The sequence below is a fragment of the Labrus bergylta genome, chromosome 3 (assembly GCF_963930695.1).
Source record: "Labrus bergylta chromosome 3, fLabBer1.1, whole genome shotgun sequence".
Lineage (NCBI taxonomy): Eukaryota > Metazoa > Chordata > Actinopteri > Labriformes > Labridae > Labrus > Labrus bergylta.
In genome coordinates, this window is record NC_089197.1 from 36,005,928 (window position 1) to 36,022,333 (window position 16,406).

The window sequence follows — 16,406 nt, forward strand, 5'->3', positions numbered from 1 at the left end:
GCATGTGTGTGTATTTTGCCCTGTGTGTGTGTAGCATGTTCATTAAACAGAGTGTAAAAATGAATTTCCCCTCGCGGGATTAATAAAGGATAAATTATGAAATTATAGATGTCATATATTTTCATACTAATTCATTGGAAACCACATGTCAACCTTTTTGTCCACGCATTTGAATCCCAAAAACTTGTAATATCTAGATATCATGTGATACATGTGTGACCCTCTTGGCTCATCATCCTTCTCCCTTTATCTTCCAGTTGCCAGAGGGTTGTACCGCCTCAGACTCTGTGCTTCAGGTGCCTCATCTGTCCTGTTGTTCAGTGGAAAGCCTCTACCTGCTGATGGGCAGAGAGCTAGAGGAGCTGGAAGAGGTGCCAGCAGGAAACGTCCTGGGTAAATATGTCTACATCTTTTTGGCATTTTCTTCCATTAAAGGCAATCCTTAGAGTGCACCAATGATTCCACAAACTCTAGGGTAAGAGAAAGCCTGACCCGATGTATTCAATATGCAGCGTCTGCAAAATGAAAGTAAGGTACTGGAGGCATATCCTGCACTAAGCACCCCTCTGTAACGAAAAGGGAATGTTCGGCAAATCGGCAATGGGTTTGATTCGAAAACCGATTTTGAAACAAATTGTGAGTCCAAGAATCTAAATTGAAAAGACTTGTGAGATATTGAAAGAAAAGTCTGCATCTCAGGAGTAACAGGTCACAATGTTGTCTCTCTCCTTAGCTCTCTGTCTGTCTGCAAAAGACCAATGATCTTGTGAATCATTTTGAGACATTAAAAGGACTTTAAAAAGCGTTGGTATTTGCAGGACTACAAATTCTAACGGTATGTATTGTGTCTCTGGGATCTTTGGGTGGTATTGATAGACCCTCGCAGCATGCAGGATGCAGCGCAACTTCAGCTGCAAACAAACAAAATCCAGCTCCTTCATGCACGTTTGTACCGAGATGGATTGTGTTTATACATTTTTTAGAGTTTAACCACTGTGAAAAACATCTGAAAACATTGTCTTCTTACTCTGCTTCACAGCTTTGTTTTCAGTGGTGCAATTTCTCTCTTCACTTCCTCTATCCCACTTGACCACCATTGCTCTTTTTCTTTTGCCCATGGCAGCTTTGGGTTGAAAATATGATATAATATCTGATTTGGTACTTTCAAAACTATCAAACATAAACATAACGGAGAAACAGTTGTGCCCTATAAAATTTGTGTAAGTGAGGTGGTGATTGTTACTTTGAGCAGTACTGATGTGACCTTACATTAACGTTCCCATGCACTTCGAGCAGAGTTTTAGTCTTAGCAATATCCTCCAATGAGGCATGACATGTCATGAATTATAAAGGAGTGTTGCATTAGGCTATGCATGCAGAGTCAGCAGTCAGTATGGATGTGCGTTCTAATGCACAGCAGAAAAAAAGATCTGCCCTTGAGTAGCATCATGAACCCTCAGCTCCCTATTCACTTTCAATTGTCAGCTCATAAATAGGCTGTTAATGGATTTTGGGAGTGGCCTGCACAGGTTGGTTGTGAAGTGTATGGCTTATATCCAACATTCTCAGTTTACTTGACTTGGAGATCTAATTTGTCATAAAATGCTATTTTGTATTTGAAAATTGTCACTCATGGAAATAAGCATAGTGAAGCTTAAGTTGTTTGTTAAAGAAATTTATTGTGTGGTACTTTTTTATGGTATTAATCCATAAACTTTATAAAAGTAGTGGAGTAGTCTTTGGTTATAAAGTGAAGCCAAGGTATTATTGCTGTAAACCTTAGGGGGCTTTAATTGTTTGAAATCAGAGAGGGAAAGATGTCCCTACTCTTACTTGCTTTGATGGGTGGCTGAAGCTCAGTGGTTCACTTGGTTTTCTTTCAACAGGATGGTTGATGATTTGTTCCCAACTCCTGTAGTCTACATGTCGGTGTCCTTGAGCAAAACACTGAACCTCAATTTGTTTGAATGCGTATGAATGGAATCAGCTAATACTGTGTGGCCACAACTCCGACATCACAAACTAATAGGTAATGTCACAGTGGCTTATCAGTTGTCTTTGAATGAATAATTAAAAAGAGAAATGCAAGATAGATCTTAACCCTACCTTTCTCCCTCATCGATTACATTTTAATTTGCAGTGTTTTTCGTCATGATTTTGGGGTTGCCTTATTTTTAAATCCTCAATAAAGCAGACAGGGTGAACAGAGCCAACAGTTCTACCTTTGCAGTTTAAGTTGTAGAGCAGGAGCAAATGCGGATAAACTAAACACTACCATATTTGTTCATACAAACACACATGCATTTTAATAAGAATTTGATGTTGGACACATCACCACGCTGTCCTGTTGACAAAGGGTCACACGAATGATACGGCTCATTATATGGAAGTTGGTCTTTAGCTGGAGAGGTGCTAGGCCACTTGCTGATTACTGCTGAGGTACACTGAACTCCCAACAGCTCTGGGGTCTCATTTATAATCGTTGCGTACGCACAAAACGGGGTCTGAAACTGGCGTACGCCTTTTCCCACGCAAAGTCTGTGAACTATAAAAACAAACGTGACGGTAAAATGTGCGCACCGGTAAGCAAACTGTGACCCAGGCGTACGTTCATTTTTTTTGGAGGCATGGGAAATTGGCGACACAGACGGTGAAGTGGTGAATTGAAGCCTGCAGATACATATTGATATCTCTTCCACATTTTATTTCACTAAATATCAAAATTTACTGACCGATCCACGTCATCATAATCATTCAAACCGATGGTTTTATTTAGGCTATAATCGCGCATGTAGTGAGCCGTTTCCAATAAGTAACTTTCATTATGACAATATATAAACATAAAATAAAAAATAAAAGTCTGCCCCATACATATTTCATCAGCGCTGTCTCGCCTTCATTATCCCGGACGGACCTCAGAGGACCGGACTTGTACACTAATGTAATCACTGATGTAGAGTTCAACATTAGACTTACACAAAGACCATAGAGCCACCAGTTTTCATTAATATCTTTCAATATCGTGCATTTATCATCAAGTGTGGTTTTTAGTTTTAATAAAGATGCCTTCGTCAAGACGCACAGAGACACGGCGGTGGCTTCACACATTTCACCTTCTCGTTACTCAGCATGTCTTCATAAGCTGCACATATTTACTCTGTAAATAATTCAAGTGTGGACATTAAGTCAGGGCATCTCTGACAGGATCATTAAGCCTATATATCCTCATAATTAGTCACAGAGCAGACGGAGTTTCCCACGAAAAAATGTGGCCAACAATCAAATGTTTTTGTTCGTTGATCAAACCTTTGATTACTAATATGATAGAGTGAGACAGACTGCTGACTGACGTGAGCACTCTGACAATATGAAGTCAGTGTGGGTCCTGTAAACATGTAAACATTGCAGATATACTCGTGTGTAATGATGAACGCTGGATGTTTTCGTGGTGTCATTCTCTGATTTTTCTTCAGTTTGTGATCCTCCTGCTGCAGTAAACTATCCATATGTCCATTTTATCCTTCACTTCATTCACAACCTCCTCCGTTTCTGGGTCAGAAAGTTTTGTTTCTTTGTCTAAACTTCCGGGATCCAGCGCTGGAAACCTTAGCTCCGCCCCCTCATTTGTATGCATTTTCATTCACAAGCTGTTTTGTGTTGAGCGTTTATGGTTGAATGTGGGCGTGTAGAGGGCGGAACATGGGACTAATCTACATGCGCACATTTCCAGGTGGATCGTGATTTATAAAGGGAACATTGCATGCAGGTGTGCGTACGAACTGTTTTATAAATCTGAATCATTTTGTGCGCACGCCATTTCCGGGTTTTTGGCGCACGTTGCATAGCGGTGTGTAGCAGCCCTACTGCATGTCCAAAAGGCCCTGTTTGTTCATGTTTGTATTTCGGGCCTATGTGTGCGAGAAGCAGGTGTCTTGGAGTGTAGACTAGACAGAATTTCACTCAGGGATTAATAAAGTATTTGAAGAAATTAATAAATGTTTATGTGCGTTTGATACTGTGTGAGTGTGTGTGTGTATGCTTCTGTAACTAAATCAGGGGGTCAAGGGGCGGTACCCTCTACTCCATCCCTTTTGGAAAATAATAACTGAAAGCTTGCACCCTCAAACCACACACAGAAGTTGAACAGACAAAGGAGGAACAGCTGCTTTGTGTGCTGTATTTTTTTGCCTTGTCCTTTTTATTTCTGTTAGCTGCCTCAGGAGTGAAGCTCTCCCATCATGTACTGGCACTCTGACACTTAAGCTCCAAAATCCAGTCTGCAACAATTATCATTTATTAGCTAATTTCTACTCTAGGCAAATGAAAGACTTAATTTTTCAAGCCACAGGTTGGTTAGTTATGTTGACCTATCATTAAGCTATTATTTTATCTTTTATTTTAATCAAGCAGGGTAGGAAATATTTTGAATTTTTTTTACAAAAAAATGCCTAAAAACTATTGATTCAGCTTTTAAATGTTTTCAAAAATGAAAACATGACTAAAGGATTTTTTGGTTAGTATCATGACTTTTTACCACAGTGTCACACTGGAAGATACCACTAGATGGCACTAAATGGTTATACATAAAGGTTCAAAGCAGCAGCAACCAATATTGTATCGATTGGGAAGTGACTTGTGTGATGTAATAGAGGGTGCTCAAAAACAAGTAAGCCAAGCACTTAACTGACATCAACCTCCTTTTGAATAATGGCGGAATGTACACCAAACTCACGATATACAGGAGAGTGCATCATTTTACAGCTTAAGCAAAGTTTGTGAACACCAACAAGGTTGTTATTATACATGTATTTATCAGTTTAGACATGAGTGAACTTTTTTTTTGAAAATATTTATATTAAAGCATCACATGATTACATTTAAGGAATTTTAAGTGGCAAGTTCAATAAAGAGCAGAGTGCCAAATTCAGATGGTATTACTAGAGCTGTTGAGCAGTTGAATGCTCTGTGGCACATATGATATGATGTGATAACTCTTTGTCCGCATCCTGCACATTGCGTGCTTGTTTTTTTTCAAGTTAAGAGAACATATTCAGACCAAAAGGAACAATAAATAAAGTGCTGCTTTCTTCTTATTTTATATTTTGTACAAAAAGGCAAAGCAGTGAATCTTGCTTTTTGCAAGCGACAATAGAGAACAAGCCAAATGATGGATTTTTGTAGGCCAACCTAGAAGTAGCATCGCCATGGGGTCTGTTGAAAATTGGCCTATGGGATTTTTGCATTGGATTTTGGATCATTGCAGAAAATAAGCTCTGTGGCAAATGCACATTTCCCGTTGGCTTTTAGACGATAGACCCCATGGCGCTCAAATGCTAACTTACTTCCAGGTTTTAGGACTCATTCCCGTGGCGCCCTGTGCCTTACGATTCTTGGAAACACATTTTTGAGGAATAAGGAGTTTAATTGTAGCTAATTCTATTAAAAAAAGCACAATAAAATATAAAAATGATACAAACTTACATACATTGCTTTCGTTAAACCTGAAGTGTTTAGTAGTATCTGATTATTTCAAAGAGTTTACCGTTAACCACTCATTTGGCCCGTGTGCCTTTTTGTTCAAAGTCAGACTATACACCCACTAGCATGCTGTTACGATCCCTAAATTAAAGACTCGTTTTACAGGGAGTTGAACATAAAACAACAAGTCAGGTTAAATCGTATTAAGAAAAGGTTTGTTTTGACAATCAAAAATTATTAACAAACGTGGTTAAATCATTATTTTAACCCAGGAACAGCAAAATGTAGGCTGATTGTCTGGATCTCCTTATAAAAACAAAAGGAAGGATCAGTCACCCAACCAGCCCACAAAGGGCCGTCTGACCGGGCACTCACCCTCAACCACAAGCCACCTTATCCCTTAAAACACATAACATAAGCCGTGAAAAGGGAAAACAGACTTCTCAACCAACATTATGTTTGAACAGACATTTAGATGTGACTCTCAGGAGCCACAGAGAGAGAAGGACCCTAATAGTCCTTTGTTTGTGGTCTGCATAAGTCTTACAGCAAAGAGAAAAATGCTCTGTTTCAAATGTGCTCTCCTTGTGATGTCACAGTGGGATTCTGGTAAAAAAAAAATCCCCTTCCCTCCCCTGGTATCTCCACCCATGGACTCCACCCCCAGCCTAGAACAAAACTTTTGCGCAAGTCCGCCATTTTTATTCTCGCTAGCTACAGAGGAGTGATGTCTAAGGGGAAAACTCAGGGGGGGGGGGCTCATTTCATTTAAAGAGACACACACACCAAAACGGAGTGTTCTGACAGAGCTGGTTTATACAGGGTCACAAACCTCCTCTGGTGCTTGATTCATGTTATATTTTGACCAAAGCACAGCACAGATGTTTCATTTAGACCACGGGACTGTTTGAAAAGGTGGAGAAGAGGGATAATATATCCTCTTTAAAGATATTTCTCTGACATTTATGATACCGTGGCAGCTTTTGTTCACCTGCTGACTTGTTTTTTTAATTGACACACGTGCCTAAAGCAAGCTGCTCTTAAAGTGCAAAAACAGTGTGGATTATGTTAACCAGTACATCCATTTTTCCCAACACTGTTATTTTAATTCTGCTAAAGATGAACTGGATGGATGTTTATTGGTTTCTATTTGTAGCTGAGAGATAGCACAGCGCTGTCTGTCGATGAGCTTGTCTCTTGTCTGTTTGTCTTTCAGATGATTAAAGTACCCCAGGTTAATTTTATAACAAATATTCCACCTCTGGAGTTTCCCCCTCTCCTTTCTATATTAAACAGAGCCATCAGTAGCCTCCTATGGATGGGCAAGAAACCATCTTTTAATAAAAATAAATGATTTGCTCCAGTGGAGGAAGGTGGACTGGGATTTCCAAGATTGGATTGGTACCATTACTCCTTCTCACTCAGTCAGTTATCTAAAATAAATCTACCCAAAACAGCTGCTCCTGCATGGGTGACAATAGAGAGAAAGCTGGTGGAACCCTTCTCGATACAAGCCTTTCTCACTCAGACAGGAGGGGACTTTTGGAAACCCTGTTTTTGGCATTTGATAGAGACATCTGAAGAAGAGCTCATCAGACTTGTAAGACGAGATCATGTTCATTAGTATTTGTGGTGGCTTTTAGAGAAAGCTTGGAAAAAGGAGGCAAAACTGTTACAAGGTGTAAAGGAATCCTTCATCAGAAGAAATAGGAATGATTGCTAAATCAATCAAAACATTTTTTATTTGTATAGCTTCAATTCAGAAAACTGTTATCTCAGGACAACAATCATAAAGAGCAGATCTAGACTGTGCTTCTTATAATACTCACAGAAACCCAACATGTATTGGGTGTTTAAACCATAAACTGTAGGTTTAAACGGATGCCTCTTTATTAAGTCCAAGTTAACTAAAAGAAGCAAAATGTGGAGTGAGGAATGAAGGTGGGATTTATTCAGAACTCTGTGTCACGTCGTGCAGGCATGGATTTCAAAACCCTGATAATCAGGATGTTACCAGCAGTTATTGGAGATTTAAAGAACCACAAGAAAAACACACTTCTCTTAGAGTTTTGCTTTACTTATTGTCAAAATAAATGAAAAAGATAAAAAAAAAAAAAACAAGATAAACTCACACATGAAAGGGTTTCCAAGCTGACTGACGGCAGTTGTATGGACTGAACAGCGGCTTTAGATATTTTTTGTACTGTCATGAAGGGCTTTCACACTTGCAGAAAACTGAAAATTGATATTTCCAGAAGTAGCTGTATGTTTGAACACAAACAGCCAAATTTTTCACTCTGACTTTTCCCGGAGGGTCTCCTAACAGACCCCAAGTTCGATTGAGCTGATGTGCGCTGCAGAATATTATCTGGAGAAGTCACCTCGAGCCAGTAGGAAAGGGGGGTGTCGTTTACATCCTGTGACTGGAATCAGTGCATTGACTGTTTGCACGATGCCGCTTAGATGTACCGTATTTTCCGCACTATTAGGCGCACCGGATTATAAGGCGCACCTTCAATGAATGGCCTATTTTAGAACTGTTTTCATATATAGGGCACACCGGATTATAAGAGGCATAGAATAGAACGTGTTTACAACTGAACAAGGCTGGGAGATATTGTGAATATATAAATATAAATACGTATAAAACGTAACGTATAAAACTACAAAAACAAAAGTACATAAGACGATTTCCCCAAATAATAAATTATTTCTTTGACGTTTCTCTTAACTCTCAAAACGTAGTTTTATACGTAGTGCATTCACAATAACTCAACGTTGTTCAAACGTTAATGTGCATATTCACAATATCTCCCAGCCTTGTTCAGTTGTAAACACGTAAAAGAAACACAGTCTGATACCGCTAATTCAAACGTTAGTGCAGGGGTGCCCAAACAGTCGATCGTGATCGACAGGTAGATCGCTGACTGATTCTCAGTCGATCGCGAGATGTTTTGTCAATATAAAATACAATTGTAAAATAGAAAAGTGATTTCAATTTCATCTCATTGCACTGTTTCCCACACACGATACCTGTGTTGGGAGCCCAAGTATAATTCCGACCTGTGTGTATTTAATTTTTCATTTATTCATGAAATTGCTGCGTGCATGAGAGAGCGAGCGAGAGAGAGAGAGAGCGCGCGCAAGAGAGAGTGCAGGCATGCGCAATGACGTGCAGGTAAAACCGGGGGGGTAAATGTTTTACAAAAAAGTCATGTATAGAAACTATGCTACGAGTATTAAGCGCATTTGATGAAGCTGCAGCTACTTTTCTCTGCTCCTCTCTGCTGTCATGACTGTGAGCATCGCGGGGGACAAGACACACCAACAAACAGCGCAAACGCACACAAACACAAACACACACACACACACACACACACACACACACACACACACACTTGCACTGGAGCACCAGCCACCACGCGAACTTTTTTACTTTTTACTTTTAGTGCTACAGCACACAGTTGATCCGTGATCCGTACGGACCGAGGCGGGAACACACGTGACCCGGTCAAACAGTCGGTTGGACTTTACTCCGTTCACTCTCACCGTGTCTGCAGCTAATTTAACAAAAGCAAAATCATCTCAAAGCAGCCTGCTGTAGTCTGTAGTCTGCATTATTTTTTACAGAACTCTCATTTATTATTTTCTGTTTGTTGTGTGAGTATTAAATGCGTTTGTAGGCTGTTGGTAAAGGCTATGGCTCACTATGTGGACTGGTAGATCTCGGCAGACTGGTAACTTTAAAAGTAGATCTTGGTTCAAAAAAGGTTGGGCACCCCTGCGTTAGTGCATAACTCAACATTGTTCAGTTACGTATAACACGTAAAGCTCACTTTTTCAGTTCATTCCCTGTCCACGAATCCCTCGAATTCTTCTTCTTCAGTGTCCGAATTGAACAGTTGGGCGAGTACGGCATCCAACATGCCCGGCTCCCTCTCGTCATTATCCGAGTCAGTGTCGCTGAGCGCCGTGTACAACCAGTATGGATCAACCAATTAACCAATTGATCCATATCTAAGGCGCTCCGGATTATAAGGCGCACTGTCGTTTTTTGAGAAAATTAAAGGCTTTTAAGTGCGCCTTATAGTGTGGAAAATACGGTAATTAAACGGTGGCATTTTGTTTTCTGTTTTATTGATATTGTGATTCCGAGGAACTACACATAACATTGATATAAAAGCAAATATTCTCATTATAGAGTTGTATAGCAAAACTCTGTTGCTTCGTCCGCGACTTCCACATTGTTTTGTTTATGTAACGTCTTACCTCAGGAGTACCCCACCCCCCTCCCGTCTGACCGGGATAGTCTCCTGCTCTGAGGTGTATATCTGAACAGCCAGGTCAGGAGAATATCCAGAGCAGTCCTCCTAATATTATTTAGATATTTACAGAAGTGCATGTGAGAACAGCTTTAGTAAAACCACATTTCTCCTAGCAAAGCTACCATTACATAGACTATCTAGGCTATAAAAAATATGAGAAACATCACACTTATAATAATTTATAATAATAATAATTTATCCTTTATTAATCCCGTGAGGGGAAATTCAGTTTTACTTCAATTTAATCTTAAAAATGTACATTGACTCTATAAAAAAACATGTGTCAGTTTAGAGTTATTCTTACTATGGGCTCATTTTTAAAACAATATACCAAAAAAAAAACATCACAACCTACCCTATCCCAAAGACCACGATGGTTTTTATTCAAAATTGCCAACACCTGGTGAAACATGGGGCATTCATGTGCGACAAAAAAAAAGAAACAAATATTTAAATAATAAATACTCAATGGAGCATATGTATTAATCAACTAAAGTGGATCCAAACTTTAGTTTATAATCACATATCAAATAAACAATATCTAAATATTTAACCTAATGGTAAATAAATGAGTTTTGACCTGATTGTTGAGTAAGTGAGGCTCTCTCACACACTCCAAACTCTACCGTAAAAAGTTCCAGGACTACATACAGTCATACAGTTAAACTTAATCTCTGGATTTTAAGTGGTGTGTGATTGAAACCTTTGAGAAAACAAGTGTCAGTTATGTCACAAGATGAAAAACCGCTTTGTTTAAAACAGTTTGACTATTTGAACTGTGACTGTTCCCTGATTGTGTCTGATGGTTCAAGTGTTTTAGGCGTTATAGTGGTAATGAGGCAAACTATGCTTTGGAGAAAAAGAATGTGTAGCCCTGTGTGGGAACATAGTTACAATGATTTTACAGGAACATTTATTTTTTATTTTTTTTTAAACCTGCCTTGTAAGATTCATAGGTAAAGTGTCTTGAGATAACATTTCTGAATTGGCGCTATACAAATAAAGATTGATCAATGTTTTTCATAATGGTGAAATATTGTGTTTTTTCAAGCTGCACTGAATTAGTCTCTCTGACATCAATGCAAAAGTTAATTTACAGAAAAAAACTTGCTGGCAAGCTATTTGCCTGATGCTTGTTGCATAGCTTTGACAAGGTTAAAAAAAAAAAAACCTTTGGTTTCAGTATATCTCAAGCAGACTTCCAAATGCTTGAACAATGAAAGCCTTTTTTTTCTCAGTCCATTAAAACAAAAACAGACAACAAAAAATGGTACAGCTTCACAAGAAAAGGTTCAAAAACAAATTGATAGTTTTGAATCTGCACATCTCAATCCTGCACATTTTAAGATTATTTGGTTAACATTTAAAAATGTTACACACATTACTTCTCTTCATGCTGATTAGAGGTGGAAATCTCCAGAACCAGGCTTTAGGTAGGTCAGCTCTGAGCAGGTTAAAGTTAGAAAGTAACTGGCCTAAATAGCATGTGCTTGCAGGGGAAAAGGGCTTGGTGGTTTGGTATCTCCCTTTGGCAACTGACTGTCAGCAGTTTGCTGCAGAGCACAGCAGCACAGACCCCTAAGAATTGTGCTCCAACCTATATTAATTGCTAGAGATGGTACAGACCCGATCTATCCTAAAATCCAGTGTATAAGATGCACTTTTAATACCTATTTTACGTCTTAAAAGGTGGCAGCGGCCTATACACTGGTGCGACCAGCGCCTTCATTACCGCTGGTGCAGCAGCCACTATCACTACAACCTGATGTGAAAATGCATCCCTATTGTAAGAGTGACCAGCGGAGTCGGGCAGAGAGCTCGTAAGCTACAGTAGGGGTCTGTGCTTAACAACTTTCCCTGCAGGCTGAGAGCTCGACTACCGCACTGTTGCTAGTAGGAGTGCAAATTCCACAAAGTGAAAACAGACGGAACTAAAAGAACGACACAGCGGCACAGAAACTGCATGTTGTAGACTTTGCTGAACACAAAGTCTTATATACCGGTGCGAATTATATTCTGGATTTTATGGTAATATTGGTATGGGGTCCAATGTTGACTTAATTTACATATATCGTACTGACAGTGCGGATCCACGTCACCCATCAAGAAAGATCGTTCGACACTTAAAATATCACAACTAGTACAGTCTCACTTAGAAGACATTCACACTTGACTGCAAGTTCCCACTAATCATCTACATCAAGACATTAAGACAAGATGGACCAGCTCCTTCAATATGATAAAAAGTGTAATTATTGCACTTAAGTTTAAAATATTGAATTTGAAAACCTTTTTGTTGTTGCTGCTACCTGGTTGTATGTGAAGCCAGCACAAAGTTCAACCCGTTAATCAAAAATACATTTAATGGCCGATAGAAGATGTATAAAACACTAAGTCCAATAATAAACTGTTTATTCGATTACAATGAGCATTTTTAAGAAATAAAATATAACATACCGGCTCTAAAGGTATATTTATTATTTATGATTATATTATTGTAAAATTCAAAAGAAGAGCCAAGAAAACAACAAAACAGTCCTTTCCTCATAGATTGCGTTAGAAGTTTGAAAAGGTACTGAGCGGTGGATTAAAGTTATAACTCCTCTAGATTTTGAATTAAATGATGCTGCATAGAGGCAACCATGCTGCCTCTTACTTGTTTTTATTTTGTAGTCTTTCAATCTCTGAGTCTCATATAAATTTAAATTATTCAGTCTGTATCCTTGGGCCTATTCATAACCTGCTTGATTTTTTTAAGCGTTTCGTAAACCTCTGCAATTCCAGGAGATACGTTTATGTTCTACTGCTTGACTCATTCCAACTAATATGCCATACTTTCCCTTCATCAAAAGTAGCAAGTCTAAGAAGATTAAACATTAGAACATACAGTGAACCATGAAATGAAATTAACCCCATTTCCCCAATGGATGGGAGCCCCCCAGGCTTGTTGGGCTTTCTCACATACTTTATGGACCCCTGGATCAGTCCTCTCAGCCCTCTCATTAATGTTTATGAAATAAAAAAATCATCATGAAAACATTCCTTCCTACTCCATGCTACTTGTATAAGAGGAAACATGCTTAGCAGAGTATGATGTGTTAGCATTAAGTTGTACCGACGGGGCTTCCATGGCCACGGGGCAAACATCTATATCCTTGCCTTACGTTTCTGACTTGAATGTGCTACGGGGCCACACAACCCCACAGCTAAATGCTATCCTTGCGCCTAACGTTAAGGCCAGTGAGCCAGTAACTTAATGCCTGTCCTTAAGTGTTGCGTAAACGTGAATGTGTATCTTTCCTTACCTGAATGTGTGTGTAACTGTCCTATCTGTTTGAGGGGTGTGTGTAGGTGACTCACCCCAAAGATCCTCATATGAGCCGCAACCAGCTGACTCGGACAGCCCGATCCACAGAGTCACTTGGGTACGATCTCCTCCGCCAGCCCTCTCTTTCATATCAGTTTAGTTCATGTGTAAAAAGAACCCTTGAAGTGTTGAAACAAAAACAAACGTTACTTCAGATTCAGTCTCTCAGGTGTCTGTGTCCTCGCGTCTTCCTCGTGGCGTCTCTTCGACTCAAAACCAATTTCCGCCGGCTCCTCTGCAGGTGCTGCTAATGAAGGTTACAGAGACAGAGCCACCACACCCCCCTCAGGTGTGACATCAGTACTGACCCTGCTTCTCCTCCTACCAACCACGCCTACCGCTAAAGACACTGAAGTGAATCCTCCTAATGCATTATCATAACAAATGGCTCACATCGTCCTAATAACATGGTAACTAGTCACCGTGCCCTGCTCTGCACAACCCACAGTACTTACAAAAGCAACATTAACTCTGCTCTGAAACAGCACTGTAAACTGAACTTTTTAAAAACTTTCAATCACTCTTGACTGATCTGGGATCCACAACTCAAACCAAGGGTTATCTGCATCATCTTCTTACTATTTCTAACTCAGATTTTTTTAGGCCTGTCAGAATCATGGTTACATAAAAACTCTCCATCTGCTGCATTACATGTACCAGGCTATATTATTTTTAGACGTGACAGATCTGAGGGAAGAGGAGGTGGGGTGGGGTCATAATTTATATCAAAGACCACATCAAATGTCAACAGATATGCTGGATCTAAATTGTAACTGGCTAGATAAGTCTAATAGGAAATCACTTAAGCAGATCACAGACAGTCTGGATTTTACACAATTGATGGAAGGTCCAACCAGAATAACTGCATCCTCCCAGACAGTAATAATTTTATTACTGGTCTGTCAGACCATAATTTGACATTAATGTCCAGAAAACCTACAAAGAAGCGCTTTCATCATTCTAATAAACCTGTAGCAACTCGGGATTCCTAAAAATGAAATGGTTAATTTTCAAACAGCAGCGCAGGAGACTGATATACTTAGTGGGAGCAACACAGAAGCAACCAAGTTACATAGTCGAGTTAAGGAGTTTACTGGAAAGGTCAAAGGAAAGAAATGAAACAATGCACTCCCTTGGCTCAATACTGAAATATTTAACCTTATGAAGGAAAGAGACTCGGCATTGAAAAGATCATTGAAGACCAAGTTAAATAGTGATAGGCTTAGGTTCACTTCATTACGTAATAGAGTAATCAAGGTAATCAGAAAGGCTAAAGCCAATTTTTTCATATCAATTATCAATGAGGCAAAGGGTAACACAAAGCTGATCTGGGAACAGATTAAGAATGTAATGGGGATTAGCCACAGACCTAGGAACTAGTAAGAGCTGAACTTGAATGGTAAATTAATGCAAGAACCAGCACAAATAGCTGTAGCCTTTAATGAATATTATATCAATTCTGTAGCTGAAATCACAAAGTTCCTCTAACAACTGAAAATATTCTTAAAGTAGATGAAAGCAAGCCTTCTTTCAGCATTCAACCTATCTCTGAATTTAAAACTCAAGCAATTATTAATTCTCTCAACAGCAAAGGATATTTGTGGTAGGGATTCTAAAATGTTTAAATCTCTGAAAGAACACCTAGCATACCCCATCACACAAACTGTCAACCAGTGAATACCACAGGGGATATTCCCAACTACCTGAAAGGCCGCAATTGTAACTCCTAAACTCAAGTCTGATGACCCTCTGAACATATGTAACTACCGCCCAATCAGTATTTTACCTGTGATTTCCAAGGTTGCTGAGAAGTGTGTATCAGAGCAGCCTGTTTCTTTCATGAATCTTTCATGCAGTTTGGCTTCAGGGCCCATCACTCTGCAGAAACCGCTAACTGTTTTTTTTTAGAGACGGTCAGAGCAATGGTCTATGACACGAGCTGTCATGCTACTTATGGCCGGCGAGCACGGTCCCTGCAAACGTCGAGACGTTTCATACTGACTGCGGTCAGAGCGCTCAACGTTCAACACGGGCAGAAAGTATTTCCGGGCCCTGCAGCCAATCATTGCAACGCGTTCGGCATGAACTCGTCCGCGTTGTTATAAAATCTTGGAGATGCACGGCTGGGCGCTCAGACACTCCTCTCGCCTGCCACGATTGCACAATATTGCCACGCCAACTGCAAGAAGCATGAAACCTGATTCAATGAGTAGCAATTGCAGCACATGGCTAATTTACATAAAGTTATCTAAGAAGTTAAGATTCGAAGTCTGGCTAGCAAGCCAGCCTTTCTGTTAAACAGCCTGTCTGATCATATTCTACTGTTTGGTAGCCATAGGTAAAGATGTTGAGAGAAATGTGTGCTAGCTTGAAGGTAACTTCATACAGCTTTCTGGTTCATTATTATCTCAGGAAACATTAAAGTGACAGCTGGTCAACACATGTAATAAGAGAGGGAATATAAACTTAATGAAAACCAGCAGGAGCTAAACATCAGGTTCATATATTGATAATGTTACATATTTAATGATAGAAGAGAAAATATTGTCATACTTGATGACTGCATTATGATGCTCTCTCAGACTCTGCTCTGAGAGCTACTTGTAGTGACTGCCCTTCACATCACCCCTTAGTAGAACATGGTAAGCCCTGTTCTGCAAATTCATCCCATTTATAAAAAGGGACTGAAGGTTGGGAGCATGTGTTTTTCATGTTTCACTGAAGCTTTATCAAAAAGTTAGAACAGAACATAGATATAGACAAGCAATTGTGTTTTTCTTATTGTTTGCTCTGCTTCTTTAGTCGGTTTGAATGCTAAAAACGTCTGTAAATTCACATTTTAAAAGTGATATTTAAAAAAAAAAAAAATCTGCCCGAGGGAGCATCCATGTCACCTTTTTTATCCCTGATGAGTTTGCACTCCTGAATACAAAACTGGAATTCACTGCCCACCACTATCAAAGATATACATAGATACTCCAGCTTTACAACACACCTTAAAACATGGCTGTCTGACAACTATAACTGCACACATTCATCCCTTGTCAGATGGGATATGTGTGTTTGATGTGACATGGTCATCTCTGCTGCCTGCCTATATGTTATGTGTTGTATGTGCTTTCAATGTGGCCTCTGATTCTTCGTTTCCCTTGTCTCTCCTGTATTGTCTTTATTGCATGAACTGACTTCTTGATGTCTTTATCACGTTTTTGACTATTGTGGTTGCAGTTTTGAAA

General features: G+C 39.5%; 1 protein-coding gene across 2 annotated transcripts in view; it reads left to right on the forward strand.

The window, feature by feature from the left end:
* The window catches only part of efl1 (elongation factor like GTPase 1), a 78,332-nt gene that overhangs the window by 23,603 nt on the left and 38,323 nt on the right, over positions 1-16,406 (forward strand). For both annotated transcript variants that reach the window (XM_020641431.3, XM_020641430.3), the window contains exon 15: positions 258-393. In XM_020641431.3, coding sequence (XP_020497087.2) covers positions 258-393 — 136 coding nt within the window. The remainder of the gene's footprint in view (positions 1-257; positions 394-16,406) is intronic.